At 46.1% G+C, this 15,330-nt stretch overlaps 1 protein-coding gene across 12 annotated transcripts in view; it reads left to right on the forward strand.

Moving 5' to 3' along the window:
- The window catches only part of ERC1 (ELKS/RAB6-interacting/CAST family member 1), a 2,439,553-nt gene that overhangs the window by 658,016 nt on the left and 1,766,207 nt on the right, over positions 1 to 15,330 (forward strand). For all 12 annotated transcript variants that reach the window (XM_086952855.1, XM_086952857.1, XM_086952853.1 and 9 more), the window contains one exon: positions 4,660 to 4,827. In XM_086952855.1, the coding sequence (XP_086808981.1) occupies positions 4,660 to 4,827 (168 nt within the window). The remainder of the gene's footprint in view (positions 1 to 4,659; positions 4,828 to 15,330) is intronic.

The following is a 15,330-nucleotide window of genomic DNA, read 5'->3' on the forward strand; positions in this document are numbered from 1 at the left end:
TTACTCTTATATCAAAAATGTATTTGAACTAGCATTTTAAATGGTCCTTTACTAAAGAGATGAAACTTTTGATACATGGATCAATTATTGTTTTATACAATTGGAACTAGTTTCTGCAGCGGACAACCAGTAAGTCTAATAGGTATATACACTGGTGCTAACACTGTCTTGATACGATATCATCAAAAGCTGTACATTTTATTAATGGTAATTAATGGTTTTAATATGTACAGTATATGTTATGGTTTTAATTAACTTAAACAATAAAGATACATTTAGGCGAGGTTAACGCCAAGCTGTTAAAAACTGCAGGTCTATATCCAAATAAATTTGAGCACGCAGGACCACAGATTCAGCACAAAAACCTCTACGAAGTGCAAGTGACATACTTGGCGCTGGTGCAACAGGAATATGAAGCAACAGAGGACCAAATTATACCGCAGGGTTGACTACATTATGAAGCAAGAAATTGCAAACGTGGCACATTCTGTGCCAGTAATATTTTTCAGGAATTTTAGCATACATGCATTTTGTCTGTGTGACCTCATTCGCAGCAGTTTAAAGCATGATTAAGTGTAAAAAGCCACAGCTACCAAGCTGCATACCTCCATTGGTTCAGAGTATTGTGCCGGTGCCACCTGTTGTGAGATGCCCATGAACTAGACACAATGTTTCTATGCATGGTCCTGTGCCTGCTAGACTATCGTGTCCGCAGCCTCCTCTGGGTGAAAGCAGCAGCCAGTAGTGTTACTGTTTCGTTGTTGGCTCTTATTGTTGTCGGGCCTCAGTCAGAACTGAGGGTTACTCTTGAGTGGAATATCTCGGAGCACTTTTTTTGTTTGTACCAAGTACTGTGTTCCTTGCAGGGTAGGACTTTCAATAATCCACCTGGGATCAGACATCCAGTGATTTGCTGTCCATCAATTTGCGCTGCCCCTAGTAAAGCGTTGACAAGGTTCGAACCACGTTGTTTTGTTTTATGTTTACATTGATTTGAATAAAGAAGACCTAAGTGAGCGAGACAGACAGGAGAGAGAGAGGGGCGAAGGAGTCATGACCTGTCTTACCCTGCATTCTAGGTACCAGGAGCTCTGGGAGGAAGTTGGTGGCCCCTGTCACCGACTTGCGTTCACCAGCCTAATGGCAACAGCAGAAATCCAACTAAAATCCCTGCGCCTGAACCACCAACATACAGAATTCATTATTGTCGAAAATAACCAGTCAGTTAAATTCTCGTGCCCCAGCTCAGCCAGTCTTTCTTTCCCGTTATCTTACAGCGGAGGCTTCCTGGGTCCGTTTGGGCTTGGCAGCTCCGGTGGGGCCCAAGGGCGCCTGTTGGTATTGTGGTAAGGTGATGAGGGCCCCACAGCTCTTGCAGGTCTTGTTTTGAAGGCCTTCAAGGCAAGTGCTCCGGTGTGCAGGTGCTCTACACTGTGTAGGGGACAGACACTGTGCAGTCACTGTCCACGTGTCCGGGGCCGTCTAGCCTCTGTTTGGGTGTGAATCGCAGTGCGCTCCCCTCTGTGCAGGCGTCCCCACTGTGCAGGTTTCCTTCAGGCCAGGTGTCCCCCACTCTGCAGTAGACTTAACAACTTGAAATATTGCATTGCAAATACTTACGTTCAAAACTGAGCATAGCGCCACGCCAAGGACACCGCGTTCGGTTTCTTTTTTTTCCCCTTTACTTTAGTACTTATAGCAGTGTCCTTGAAGCGGGCGCCGTGCTCCGAGTTAGTTAGTTTTTTTAAATAAAGAAACCGAGCGCGGTGTCCTTGATGCGGCGCCGTACTCTGTTTTACAGTAAAAAAAAGAAAAAAGAGCGTGGTGTCCCAGAAGCAGGCACCCGCGTTCACTATAAAAGTTTTTAAAAAACAATAATTTAACAGAGCGCAGCGTCCCTGAAGTGGATGCCTCGCTCAGTATTACGTTTAATTAAACAAATAAACTGAGCGCTGTCTCTCTAAAGCGGGCGCGCACGCAGGATACAAACACCCACAAGCCGACCGTGTACGGAGCCAAGTAAAAGATCCAGTCTTCATGAGCGGTCAGAAATGGAGACAGGGCGGTAACAAGGAGGGACTAACAAGCCTCATTATCAATCAGAAGCCAGCATTTACCAAGGACGATGACACCAGCCAATGCAAAATCTGGGAGGAGAGTAGGTGAGGCTTTCACAGCATACTCAACTACTGCATGCCTCGCAGAGCATGCACACTGCTGCTAAGCTCGACCTAAAAATCTGAAGGAACTATTGGTCTGAAGTAAACGAACTGCAGCTTGAAGGCAATATGGAATCCTTCTTTAACAGTTCATTGGATGGAAAACTAAAGCGGTTTGACTGCGGCACAAGTGGAATATAAAGAAGGTGACTGCTGCTTCTGTCTTTTTCCATGACCAAAAATGGGAAGCCCGAGGAAACAAAACAGGCTACCAGGGGTATCTATAGAAATTGAATGGGTTTGGAACAAGGCTGAGCCCCAAAGCATTGTAAAGGTTGATTTGACCAACTGAAAAGAGAACATTGACAAACTGGTTAAGTATAGTCAAAGTTCTCAAATGCGACTCTGATCCAAGTGTTTTAATTCACGAACACTGTTTATCTCAACTGTTGTCCATGAAGCACAACAACACATTGCTTTCCTCTGCTTGCGGGGACCTGCCTTGAAAAGCATCATGCACATTGCATTTCTCCACAAAAATCTTATTTATGCTCTTGCTGCCCTTTCAGGCAGCTTTTTTTGGTAATGTAGAGTTGAAAAAGGTGCATGTTATTGGATATGTAATAGGACTTCTTGTTCATGACAATCTGTCCTCTTTTAATATCCACCTTGAATTGATCAGTAGCAAATGAGTTATTTGGGACCTACTGTAAGCATGTTGCCGCTATAATGTGCTCTTTAAGGAGTAGTTGTTTTAAATTGGTTACATCGCATCTACCAAGGGCAATCGATTATAGTTATTCAGAGGTCCAAGGAAAACTTTCAACACCAGGATATGTGGATTCCAGACTATTGTTTTTCAAGGGTTAAATTGCTATAATTTCTTAATATGCACCTTGAGAATTGGTTTGCAGAGTGTAAGGTATGCACTTGTCACCCGCAGGGCCAGTATATGAGTGCAGTCAGTGTTGACCGTGAGTAGGTGTTCCAAAATAGCTGTTTCTTTATAAGGACCACTACCTACTTCTATATAGAGGCATTGTGTTATTCACAAAAGTGTACTCCCTTCTGGCCAACAGCACTGACATTGATGTTTGTGCATCTCGGCTAGCTCAAAATACCGAAGTTTGCATGAGTTTTTAATAGGTTATAGTACAAAGATGCACAACAATTCAGGGCATATCCGGTATAGGTACTTTACAATCGTTAATCACCGTTAAGCATTTGACCATATATGGATATTGACTTTTGAAATGAGCTAATGAAGCATAGCATCAGTTTGTCACGTACACTTGTGATTCTGTCTTTTCTCAAGGCCTTGCAGTTACAACAAATGTACATCAAGTTCAGCTACACACCAGCAGACTGTTGCAGCTTCTGCAGGCTTTTATTGTGTTGCCCAAAATGGATCTGGAAACAAGATGGATTCCACATTGGGAAAAATACTACCGGTCACTTAAAGCTTTTCCCAAAACTGTCTGGAGTTATTCTGAAGGATAGAGATGGTTAATGAGGAGTGTATCATGAGGAACTGAATACAATGCTGCTTTACCGAAAATGTTTCCAAAGATATTTCAGAAGTATAGGCCCTCTTGAAATTATTATAGTGGCTCATTACTTTTGAAAGAAAAAAACTGAGAAATGCTGCAGTTTTTAATTGCTCTCAATTTCCCTAACAAGGTATTTTTTCAGGTGGTAGGATTTTGCATGGAGAATTTGTTTTGTAGCAGCTTGTGATGAATAATGGGTAACAAGTTTTCCACTTTTAACTACAAGTTCCAAGTTAAAGTATACATATTATTGAGCTGACTCTAATTTACAGTGAATTTCAATAAATAATAATTATGAAGCATTTGTATCATTCAATTTATGTACATTGTGCAACTAAAGCTAAGACACCTGTATTTGTGGTCAGTATATTGGTAACTTTTCACAGACACAAACCGGTTCTTCTTCTCAGAGACTAAAGTTTGATTTATGAGGGATGAAGCAAACTTGCATTCTATCTCTAAATTGAACTCCCCTTCAGAATTGAAATAACTAGGAGCAAGATAATATGGAAACTATTCTGGTAGCATATTAATGTTCTTCTACCAAGATCTTAAGAAGGACACTGTCAGAATGTAAGCTTCTCAAATCACAGGTGGCCATATAGAAATTTGATATCCGCTAAGAGATTTTGTGAATGCAGTTCACAGTGCCTAAATAAAGAACCATAAAGGTCCTGGTGATTATTTTTCTCAGGAATGTTACCTCAGCTAGAGACTGTATTACTTCAAAAACAGTTTGTCTCACCTTTCCTCCTCAAAATAGAACTGTAAATTGAGTATTCGAAAGAACTAAATGATTGTTGTTAAAGCACCTGTGTAGAGGAAATCACAGCTGTTTTGGAAATTGTCAGATTCGAGGTTATGTGTAAATGACTTTGAATTTAACACATTTTAAAATGTTTTTGAAGTATCTTATCTTACCGTTTTGTGGTGTTTTGGTTTCTCTCCAGATTGGTCAAGTTAAACAAGAACTTTCACGAAAGGATACAGAACTGCTGGCATTGCAGACAAAGCTTGAGACCCTCACTAACCAGTTCTCAGACAGCAAGCAGCATATTGAGGTGTTGAAGGAATCCCTCACAGCCAAAGAACAGAGAGCTGCCATTCTGCAGACTGAGGTGACGGAAAAACTGATATTATTTTCCTCTCAAGTTACATTTTTATAGCCATTGAGAGGATTGCTTGGATTCCTCGTTCATTATGTTATTATCTCTAGAAGGGTTAGACCACTTTCTGGTTTATTTATGTAGTTTTAGTTTGTTTGAGTCCTATTAAGTTAAAAAAAGGCAATCCGGTTCATCATAATTGTGGATATCACAGTGTACTATTAACAAATTCCACCTACATGAAATGTGACGTAACCCCTGTTAAGAATAAAACTGTTATCTGCTTCTTGTAAGTAGTACAAGTTAAAGCAGTTTTTAGGTCTCGCCTGAACCAGCTCATGCGCTGCGAGACATTTAGTTAGTGGGCTTTAAAAAGCCTACCACATCTTATTGGGTAGCATAGAGCGTGCGGTTACGAGCACAATGACGAGCTGAGGCGCCATCTGGCTTTCCTCTCTCGTCATGGTGCGCGCACATCGCACACAACTTGCCAGACGTGGCGCTGCAGCTGCTTTCACTTTTGCTGTCTCGCGTGGGCGCACCACTTGCGTGTTACAGCGCCTCCTTCGAATGCACCTTTATGTAGGTATTTGCAGCACTGTACCTTTCGATGCTGGCCATATTTAAGCTGTTGATTTTTATTACGATTATGAAAACATTATAATAGAATTTTATAATTTGTTTAAAATGATTTTAAAATTCAGCTTCATGGCGATTTCACAAGCAGAACAACCGAAGGGGCATCATGGTGCACACTCCCTGCTCCTCCCACTCCCCTCCTCCTCCCACTCCCCTCCTCCATGCTGTATATACCAGGGGACTGCCCAACTGAGCTCTTGAATCTTGCTAGACTATGCATGGACTTATATGTTATGTTATACTAGATTTATAAAGTGCACAGCTACTCAAAGTATCCCGGCGCTTCTACCAAGAAAACCCACCACAGAACCAGCTGAAGAATCCGAAACGTTAGGAGAAAAGGGCCTCAAAACAGAAGCGTTTTGAATTTCTTCTTGAAAGCTGCCGGGTCTGAGACCATCCTGAGGGCGAGAGGGAGTTCCTTCCAGGCTAAGCCAGCTTTGCGGGTGAAGGAACAGCCGCCCAGCCGGTGACGTTTGAACCAGGGGTTCTGTATAAGGAGTTGGTCAGACGACCGCAGTTGCCTGGAAGGAGTATAGAAGGCAAAGCGCTTGTGGAGGTAGAGTGGGCCCAGCCCATACAGAGCCCATTGGACAATGGACAGCATTTTGAATTTGAGACCAGACTCGACTGGGAGCCAGTGTAGGTGGCGGAGATAAAACCGCACACTCTGTCTGGGAGAAAGTCCCAGTAGGAGTTTCGCTGCCGCGTTTTGGACTACCTGCAGCTTCCTGGTAAGATACCCGGGACATCCCACCAGGAGAGCGTTAGCATAGTCGAGCCGGGAAAGGATGAGCGCCCGGACAACCGTTTCTTTAGCACCGACTGGCAGGAGAGGGAGAAACTTTTGCAGCGTTTTCAGGGTGCCAAAGCAAGTCCCTGTGAGTTTATTAACGTGAGTCACGAAATTAAGGTTCTCCTCAAACCAGACCCCCAGATTTTTTGCAAGCCCCTTGACTGACGGGGGGGGGCGGAAAGTCAGATGGCCAGAGGGTGACTCTAAAATCCGCAGGAAACAAGCCAAACAAGAGCACCTCCGATTTCTCTTCATTGCACTTAAGCTGTGCATTAGACAACCAGCGAAACACTGACGAGAGACACCGCTGCGCAGTGCTGACCGAGTCCTCTCCCCTTTTCCAGGTGAACAGTAACTGCGTGTCATCCGCCTATGCCATCACCGTAGCCCCCCATGACTCCGCCAGATAAACCAGGGGAGTCACATAGATGTTGAACAAAAGGCGGCTAAGAGAGGAACCCTGCGGGACGCCAGTGGAAAGAGGAGTCGGCGCCGAGGTGCACGGGGGGGAACTAGACCTGTTGTGACCTGTCCTCCAGAAAGGATCTGAGCCAACTCCAAGCAGTACCAGCAACGCCGATGGCTGTGAGCCGCTCGAGAAGGAGAGAGTGGGGAACCGTGTCGAATGCCGCCGAGAGATCCAGCATCACCAGGACTGCTCTCCCGCCGGCATCCAAACAATCATGGATTGCTTCCACCACCTCCAACAATGCAAGCTCTGTGCTATAGGAGGCACGGAACCCCGATTGCACCGGATGCAACAAACACTTCTCCACATAGTTGGTAAGCTGCGAGGGGACTGCCTTTTCGCAGACCTTAGCCAAGCTGAGCAGGAGAGAAATAGGTCGATTATTGGCGGAAAGCGCTGGATCGAGAGTAGGCTTCTTGAGCAGGGGCAGTAACAGCTCCTGCTTCCAAAAGAGCGGGACACACACCTCACGAAGAGACTGGTTAATCAGGAGATTGACTTCCGGGTTGATCGTGTCGGCCATTTCGCAGGGGTCCCTCGGGAAGCCCGATTTCAGTGCTCCAAGGATTCTGCGAGAGACCAAGGGGTCTATAGGACTAAACGCCAAGAGGGAAACACCCATATCCCTCTCCGGACCACTCAGCCGAGCAGTCCGGGTCGGCATAGAGTTTTTCAGAAAAGATTCTTGGATATCACTAATTTTCACCCTAAAATGTTTGGACAAGGTGTTGCACCAATTGTCCGAGGGGGGAACCGCCGCCCCCTGGGCACGCGGCGTAACGAAACTCTGCACTATGGCAAAGATTTCTTTAGCATTTTTACTCGCCCGATAAATGTGGGTGGCAAAATGCTTGCTTTTTGCCGCGGCAATGGCTAAGTAGTACATTTTCTGTTTGGCGATAGGACAGTAGCCACTGGACCGCCATGCTCTCTCCAAAACCGTGCAGGCGTGCTTAAGAGCCTTCAGCTCCGGGGTAAACCAAGGCTTGGAGGGGGTCTCTCTCCCCAGTTTGCAGGAACCCGGTGCCGAAAAGGCCGTAACTGAATCGCCAATCCAACTTGAAAATGTAGTGACATTGTCTTGAAGAGCGCCCTGGAGGGTAGGGCGTGAGGCCGCCAGATGACCGCCAAGAAGAGCAGCATCTAACTTCCTGGGTGTGGGGGTGCGATGGCCCTTAGCTAATATGCGCAGGCGCGGAGCAAGCCACGAAAAAAATATCGGGAAGTGATCAGACCAGGTGATCGGGAGTGACTTGCAACAGGAAGTTGGAGCAGATAGGATCCAAAATGTGACCCCCCCTTATGGGTCGGATCCGTCATGCATTGGGAAAGCATTGCCAACTGGAGGTTATCCATAAAGACAGCGGAATCGGTCGACTCCCCAGAGTCGAGATGTAGATTGAGATCCCCCAAAAAAAGATAGTTGGAAAACCTTAAGACTCTATCCGGCGTCTCCACATTTGTCCAAAAATGAGCCCGCTGAGCCCGGTGGGCGGTATATTATGGAGCCACCCAATGTGAAATGGGGGGAACAATTGGAGGTTAAAGTCCAAGGCCTCACAACCATCCCAAATGGTGGGGGGGATCCCACTGAAGAAGCCAGTGCTCTCTATACATGATGGCCAGCCCCCCCCCCCCCCTCTCCCAATTGGGTGGTCAGTCCGATGGATTTTGTACCCAGAGGGGGTGGCCAGAGCAACGATGGGATTAGAGAATGCGTCCAGCCAGGTCTCCGTGATAAATAGGAGGTCTAGTTCATTATCCAGCACCAGATCTGTGATGTCAGCATGATGTCGCCTCAGATCTAAAATTGATGAGGCAGGCTTTGAAACTGGCCTGAGGGAAGGGATTGACACTCCGCGCGGCCGGAGTGAGCTGAGTAGATGGTAAAAAACCACAGTCCAGACACGCCAAGACACTCTCAGGTCCTGCAGTGTTAAAATGATAGGAAGGGCAGCGCGGGACTCTTAAAGATCTTAGTGCAGTGCTGGAGTATTAAGTGAGCGAGCCAGTATGATGAATGGAATCATATCTGACAGCATGGCTCGCCCTGCCTTGACGCTGACGTGCGCAGACGGGCTTGCCTTAGGCGCGCCCGCTGCGCGTACGGCACAGACTCATTTAAATAGGGAGTGGCCAGTGCTGGGGAGAGGCGTGCAACAATTGGACCGCTGACTGCTTCAAGCGCATGTCACATTCAAGATGGCCGCTACCCGGCCGAATGTAATGACAGGAGTGCTGCGGAGCCGAGGCAAGCCCCGAGCAATGCCGAGCAACGGAAGGTTAATTAGATATTTTAAAATACAAAGAAAAATAAGTGCCAGGCAACCCCTCCCCCCCCGCCCCCCCAAATTCCCTCATGCACTCCAAAATGATAATAAGATGCGGTGAACAATTTTAAAAACAGCAGCACTAGCAAAGTGGGAGCTATCAGTAGCCAGGCAGACTTTTTATTGGCTTTCTTTAAAATAAGTAGTTCTATCTGACAAAGTTCAGTACAGCTACTGTAGAAGCTGCAGGCTCTCCAGCCCCCGTAGCATAATCCATTGCTTTCCCTGGGTGGCCTGGTGTGCGTGAACGGGGTACTGCGGGTGACACACTGGATCCGGGCTCCTTATTTCTTCCCACTCTCGATACACATCTAAAACATGTCTGTTTAGTTGGACAACATGTTATTTACGAGAAGTTGTTGAACGGACGGCAGTAGTCTGCCACCCCCTGGGAAGCTGCTTAGTATATGTTAGAGCACTACGGTGTAGGACAGTACCAGCACCTCCTACAAATGCACCTTTATGTAGGTATTTGCAGCACTGTATCTTTCTATGCCGGCCATATTTAAGCAGTTGATTTTTATTACGATTATGAAAACCTTGTATTATAATATTGTAATTTGTAAATACGTCAGAATTGCAAATGGTTTTAAAAGTAAGCTTCGCCGTGATTTCAAAGTGAAAGATGAAGCATACGGAATGATTTTATCAGTTATGCATTTTAAAATCTTTTTGCATCTTCTTCGTCAGGATATCACATTAGAGCTATGTGTGCACTTTTTAATATCAGAAATTCAACTGCTTGACATCCAGTCCTTCTTCGATGTCTAAGGTTCCATTGCATCTGGGCAGCAAAAGCTCTTTAGCCATGTTAACAGCCAGAGACCACGCTCTGGACCCGGTTCGCTCTCTTATTGGGCGCTGTTTTTAAACTTCCTAGGCCTTCAGTTGACGTCACACGTCACAGCATGGGGTTTAAATGCCTCTTGAGTGCAGATTGCAAAAAACACAGTTGATGGACAGAATGTAGAACAATGTCATACATTCACCCCAGTACAAGGATCTGGGCCTAAATCCATTTTTTTGCACTCCACACCACCCTGGGTTAGACACTGGCTATATGAAAATCAGCTCTGACCCTGTGCCTCATGGGAAGGGTCCAGTCCGAACTACCAAGCCATGACTTTCCCAGACCGGAATCAAGCATCCAAGGATCGGTTTCTGGATATCAGCCTTCATCAGCCTGGATAGCTTGACTCCAGTGGTGTGGAGAGCCTGGGACTCACGTCTGAGTATACCCAGCACACTTGGGGTGAAAATTGCAAAAAACACAGTTGATGGACAGAATGTAGAACAATGTCATACATTCACCCCAGTACAAGGATCTGGGCCTAAATCCATCGTTTTTTTGCACTCCACACCACCCTGGGTTAGACACTGGCTATATGCAAATCAGCTCTGACCCTGTGCCTCATGGGTCCAGTCCGAACTACCAAGCCATGTCTTTCCCAGACCGGAATCAAGCATCCAAGGACCGGTTTCTGGCCATCAGCCTTCATCAGCCTGGATAGCTTGACTCCAGTGGTGTGGAGAGCCTGGGACTCATGTCTGAGTATACCCAGCACACTCTGGGTGAAAATTGCAAAAAACAATGAGTGCAGAGCCATGGCTGTTCCACTAGGACTTCTCTGGGTTTCTGAACTGAAATCAGAGCATGCAGGAAACTTGCCGACCATCACCTGCACCTGCCACCAAACTCCGCAATGGCCTAGGGTCGCGGGCTGCCCAAGAAGCGACCTCCTGTCACCTGCAGAACAAGAGTTGCACGAATATTAAGAAATATGCCAGCTGCCTCCAGCAATGAGCTATGGGATGTTTTGTACCAGGTTTATGGTCCACCCACCCAGTCAATCAATCATAGCATTTATTATTATTATTATTATTATTGTGAGTTTTATATAGCGCCTGGTTACCAGCAGGCATCCCAGCGCTCACCAGAGAGAAACGCTACCACACTGATGCAGGAGTTAAGCAGAGAACAAAAAAGTTATAAAGCCCACTGCATACCTGTGAGGGTCTCTAGGCGCTAGTGGGGGGGATGCTGCTTCTGTTCGAAGAGCCAGGTCTTGAGAAGTCTCCTGAAGGTTACGAGGTCTTCGGTCTGCCACAGGCGGATTGGGAGGGTGTTCCATGTCTTGGCGGCGAGGTGGGAGAATGATTTGCCTCCGGGGGTCACTCTTCTAAGGCGGGGGACGGTGGCGAGGGCGCAGTATGTGGAGCAGAGCTGGCAGGTAGGGGTGTAGAGGCTGAGTCGGTTGTTGATGTACGCTGGTCCGGTGTTGTGAAGTGCCTTGTGTGTGTGTGTGAGGAGTTTGAAGGTTATCCTCTTGTTGATGGGGAGCCAGTGCAGGTTTCTCAAGTGGGGTGAAATGTGGCTGCGGCGAGGGATGTCGAGGGTCAGACGTGCGGAGGTGTTCTGGATTTACTGGAGCCGTTTCAGGAGTTTGGCTGGGGCTCCTGCGTAGAGTGCGTACCCATTTTGCAGCAGCCTATAGCCCATATTACCAGGTATGCAACTCCGTTTTACTTATACATAGATGCAAACATTTGATGAAAGTTTAATTTCTCATTTGCATTATCTGTCATAGCAGAATTTGAGGTAATAGTGGTAATAACCAAAAAGGAAAAGCTTTCCACACTCTTACATGCCTCACATTTCAGCACCACGCATTTCCAATCCACACCACTTAACTCAACACAAAACCACATAATTCAACTCAACACAATTTCACGACACACCACATGCATCCAATCCCAAATCCCCAATTCCACATCATGCCACTAAATTCAACAGCACACCACATAATTAAACTCCACTCCAGACCACTCCATAACACAAAATACCATTCCACATAATTACACTCCATAACACACAATCCCACTCCACATAATTCCAATATAGAACCTTTCATTAGCAAGCCCAAGTTCACCCTCCAAGGTGACTTTAATTTCCATCTTGAATTATCCGAGGACAACCATACCAAAGTATTAACAGAGGCTTTAACCTCTTGTGGACTTAACCAATTAGTCGAGTGTCCTACCCACGCCGCCGGACACACTCTAGACGGCATATTTTCTAACGACACCAGACTGGGGATCAATACCCCGATTTCCCTGTCCTGGTCCGACCACTCGGCCATTCCTTTCCATCTTACCATTACCCTTTCCGGTTCCGATCTAACCAATACCAAAGGATGGGAGACTAGGAGGAACTATAACAACGTAACCAATGCTACGCTTGCTCCCCTCCTGACTGATTTTCATCCCCTCGCTTGGACCGATGCCCACGAGGCCGCGGTGGCTCTGTCTGCCATGCTTACCCATGCCCTGGACTTTCTAGCACCCCTTAAAAACACTACTCCGCTAGAAAGACCCCCTCATCACCTTGGTTCTCGAAACAACTTAGATCTCTGCGGCAGAAATGCAGACAGAAAGAAAGAGCCTGGTATGCCCACCAGGACCCACTGAGGAAAAACCTACATAAGTCCGCTCTGAAAGAATATAAAAAAGCTATTGACGAAGAAAAAAAGAGCTACTTCAACAAAATCTCCACTTCTTTGAAATCTTCCAGGGAACTCTTTAAAAAATTATTGATACTTTAGCCACCCCAAAACATTAGATTCGCAAAAACTTTGCGACGATATTGCAGGATTTTTCCACTCCAAAATAGAGGACATCTATAGCTTCCTCAAATCCTGAAATACAGCATTAGACGCCAACACTACATTCCCCCCTCTCCCCTTCTCTCCCATACACTCTGAGACCACTAATTCTTCTGATTCCCTGCCTAATTTCTCCAGCCTCCCTCACATATCACTTAATGAACTAAACCACCTTCTCGATGATACAAAATCTTGCTCCCCTCTTGATCCCTGCCCCCTAAAAATTTTGAAGGCCTGTAAAGAGTCTGTCCTCCCTCCTCTCTTACAAATTATGGATATGGCCATTGACGAGGGATCGTTCCCAATTCCTTGGAAAGCGGCAGTTTGTAAAGCCCCTTCTAAAGAAACCCTCGCTCAGTCCGAAAGTCCTAAAAAACTTCAGACCAATAACTTTGCTTCCTGCTCCTGCAAAGATGCTTGAGGCCCACCTCAATCTTCATCTGACCTCATATTTTGAAAATGTGTGTCTACTTGACATCTCCCAGCATGGGTTCCGTGCTGCTCACTGCATCGAGTCCGCCCTTGCGGTCGTGGCTAACAACATCCTCACCGAGGTGGACAAAGGTCGGACAACTATGCTGGTGCTCCTCGATCTCACAGCAGCTTTTGATACCCTATCCCCTCCTATCCTGGTCGACCGGTTGAAGGGGATAGGGGTGAGGGGAAGTGCCCTTAACCTTCTATCTTCTTTACTCTCGCAGAGACAGCAAAGGGTTCAGCTTGGTAGCTTTCTGTCCTCCTCCCAAGAGGTGCAATGTGGGGTTCCTCAGGGTTCGGCCCTGAGTCCCCTGCTATTCAACATCTACGTAACCCCACTTGCCGAGGTAATAAGATCCTTTGGGTATCAAATACTATCTTATGCTGACGATACCCAAATTATTATCTCCTCCACCTCACCGACCACTGGGGCCGCCTTCAAATTTCGAACTTGTTTTGAAGCGGTCTCTAAGTGGATGGTGTGTAACTACCTGAAGCTTAACGGTGAGAAGACTGAGGTCCTAGTCTTAGGAGGGAACCCTGACATCTGGTCCAAGGACTGGGGGCCTCCCTCTCTAGGAGATTGTCCCCAACCCACCAATTCGGCCAGGAACCTTGGTGTTCTCTTTGACTCTGCCCTCTCCTTCGAACTCCAGGTAAACAAAACTGTATCCACCTGCTGTAACACCATCCGCATGCTTAAAAAGATCGCCCCATATCTGTCACCTGACGCGCGCAAGCAGTCAACCGTTGCCCTGGTATCTTCCAGGCTCGATTACTGCAACGCACTGTATGGGGGCATAAACAAGAAAGCCCTCCATCGGCTTCAGATGATCCAAAATTCTGCTGCTAGGGTGGTCCTAAATCTCCCAAAGCTATCGTCTGCTACCCTGGCCAGAAAGAACCTCCACTGGCTGCCCATTCATCACAGGATTTCTTTCAAAATTAACGGTCTGGTGCACAGAGCCGTGTTCGGCTCTAGCTCCGATGGCATAAAGGCTCTAGTCAGCCCTTACTCCCCCAAGAGAACCCTCCGATCATCTTCAAGAAATCTACTGGCGGTCCCCAGATTCAAAAAAGCGAAATGGGGAGGAAGAACTTTTTCCACCCTGGCACCTAAATTGTGGAACAACCTCCCCCCTGAGCTGTCCAACCAATCTTCTCTGATTATTTTTCGCAAGCTCTTGAAGACTTGGCTCTTCTCCCAGGCCTATTACTGAATCTTATTCTGCTGTTTGTTTTCTGTATCTGTAATTGTCTAGTCATATTTTATGTTTTAGTCTGCGCCTTGATGCCCTTGGGCTAAGTCTGCGCATTACAAATAACCATTAATTCCACATCGCATCATACCACATATTTCCACATACCATGCCACAAAATTCATTCCACTACACAAATCCACTCCAGAATACGAAATTCCACGCTACACAATTCCACAAATAACGAATCCAACCCATATAATTCCACTACACACCACGTACATACTCGCCTTTGGGACCTTATAAGTGTTTAACCATGCAAAAGTTAATGTTGTTGCACCAAGGGTATTGTGCTGCATAAGTAAATACTTATCAGGTCCCAAAAGCGAGACTTATTGGCTATGCCAATGCTTGTTCTTAGTGCTTTAAATTAGATACTGTTGTCTAAAAATGACACAAGTCCCATCTGTAATGGGCGATTGGATAAGAAGTCAAACCTGGAAGGACAATAAATGAATGGAAGATATTGGAGAACTATTTGCCTGCCAAAGACGGAACTTGGGTATTTTTAGTGAACATGGGACAACTTTCCCTACATTTATAGTAACCCGCAGACACTTTAAAGACCCTTGACTTTTTCACTTAGAAATGTCTTTCTTTATACTTTGTTTTGGAACCCCATGATGGTATATTGTTTATAACGCACCTTCTTTTGTATAAAAGTGCCTTTTTTACCTCTCACTTGTTCATGTTCCATTGTGTAAACGTTTGCCGGATTGTGGTTCTATAGCCATTAACTTGTGTGACTCACTCTGTCAATACACCATGAAGGGAGGAAGATGCCAATACTCTAAAACAGAATCCATTGATAGGCACGAGTGCAGGGAGCTGCTGTTGTGTCTAAGGAGAACTCCTCTACTCATTTAACCCTCAAAGGACAGTT

Source organism: Lissotriton vulgaris, chromosome 1_2, assembly GCF_964263255.1.
Source record: "Lissotriton vulgaris chromosome 1_2, aLisVul1.2, whole genome shotgun sequence".
NCBI classification, from domain to species: Eukaryota; Metazoa; Chordata; class Amphibia; order Caudata; family Salamandridae; genus Lissotriton; species Lissotriton vulgaris.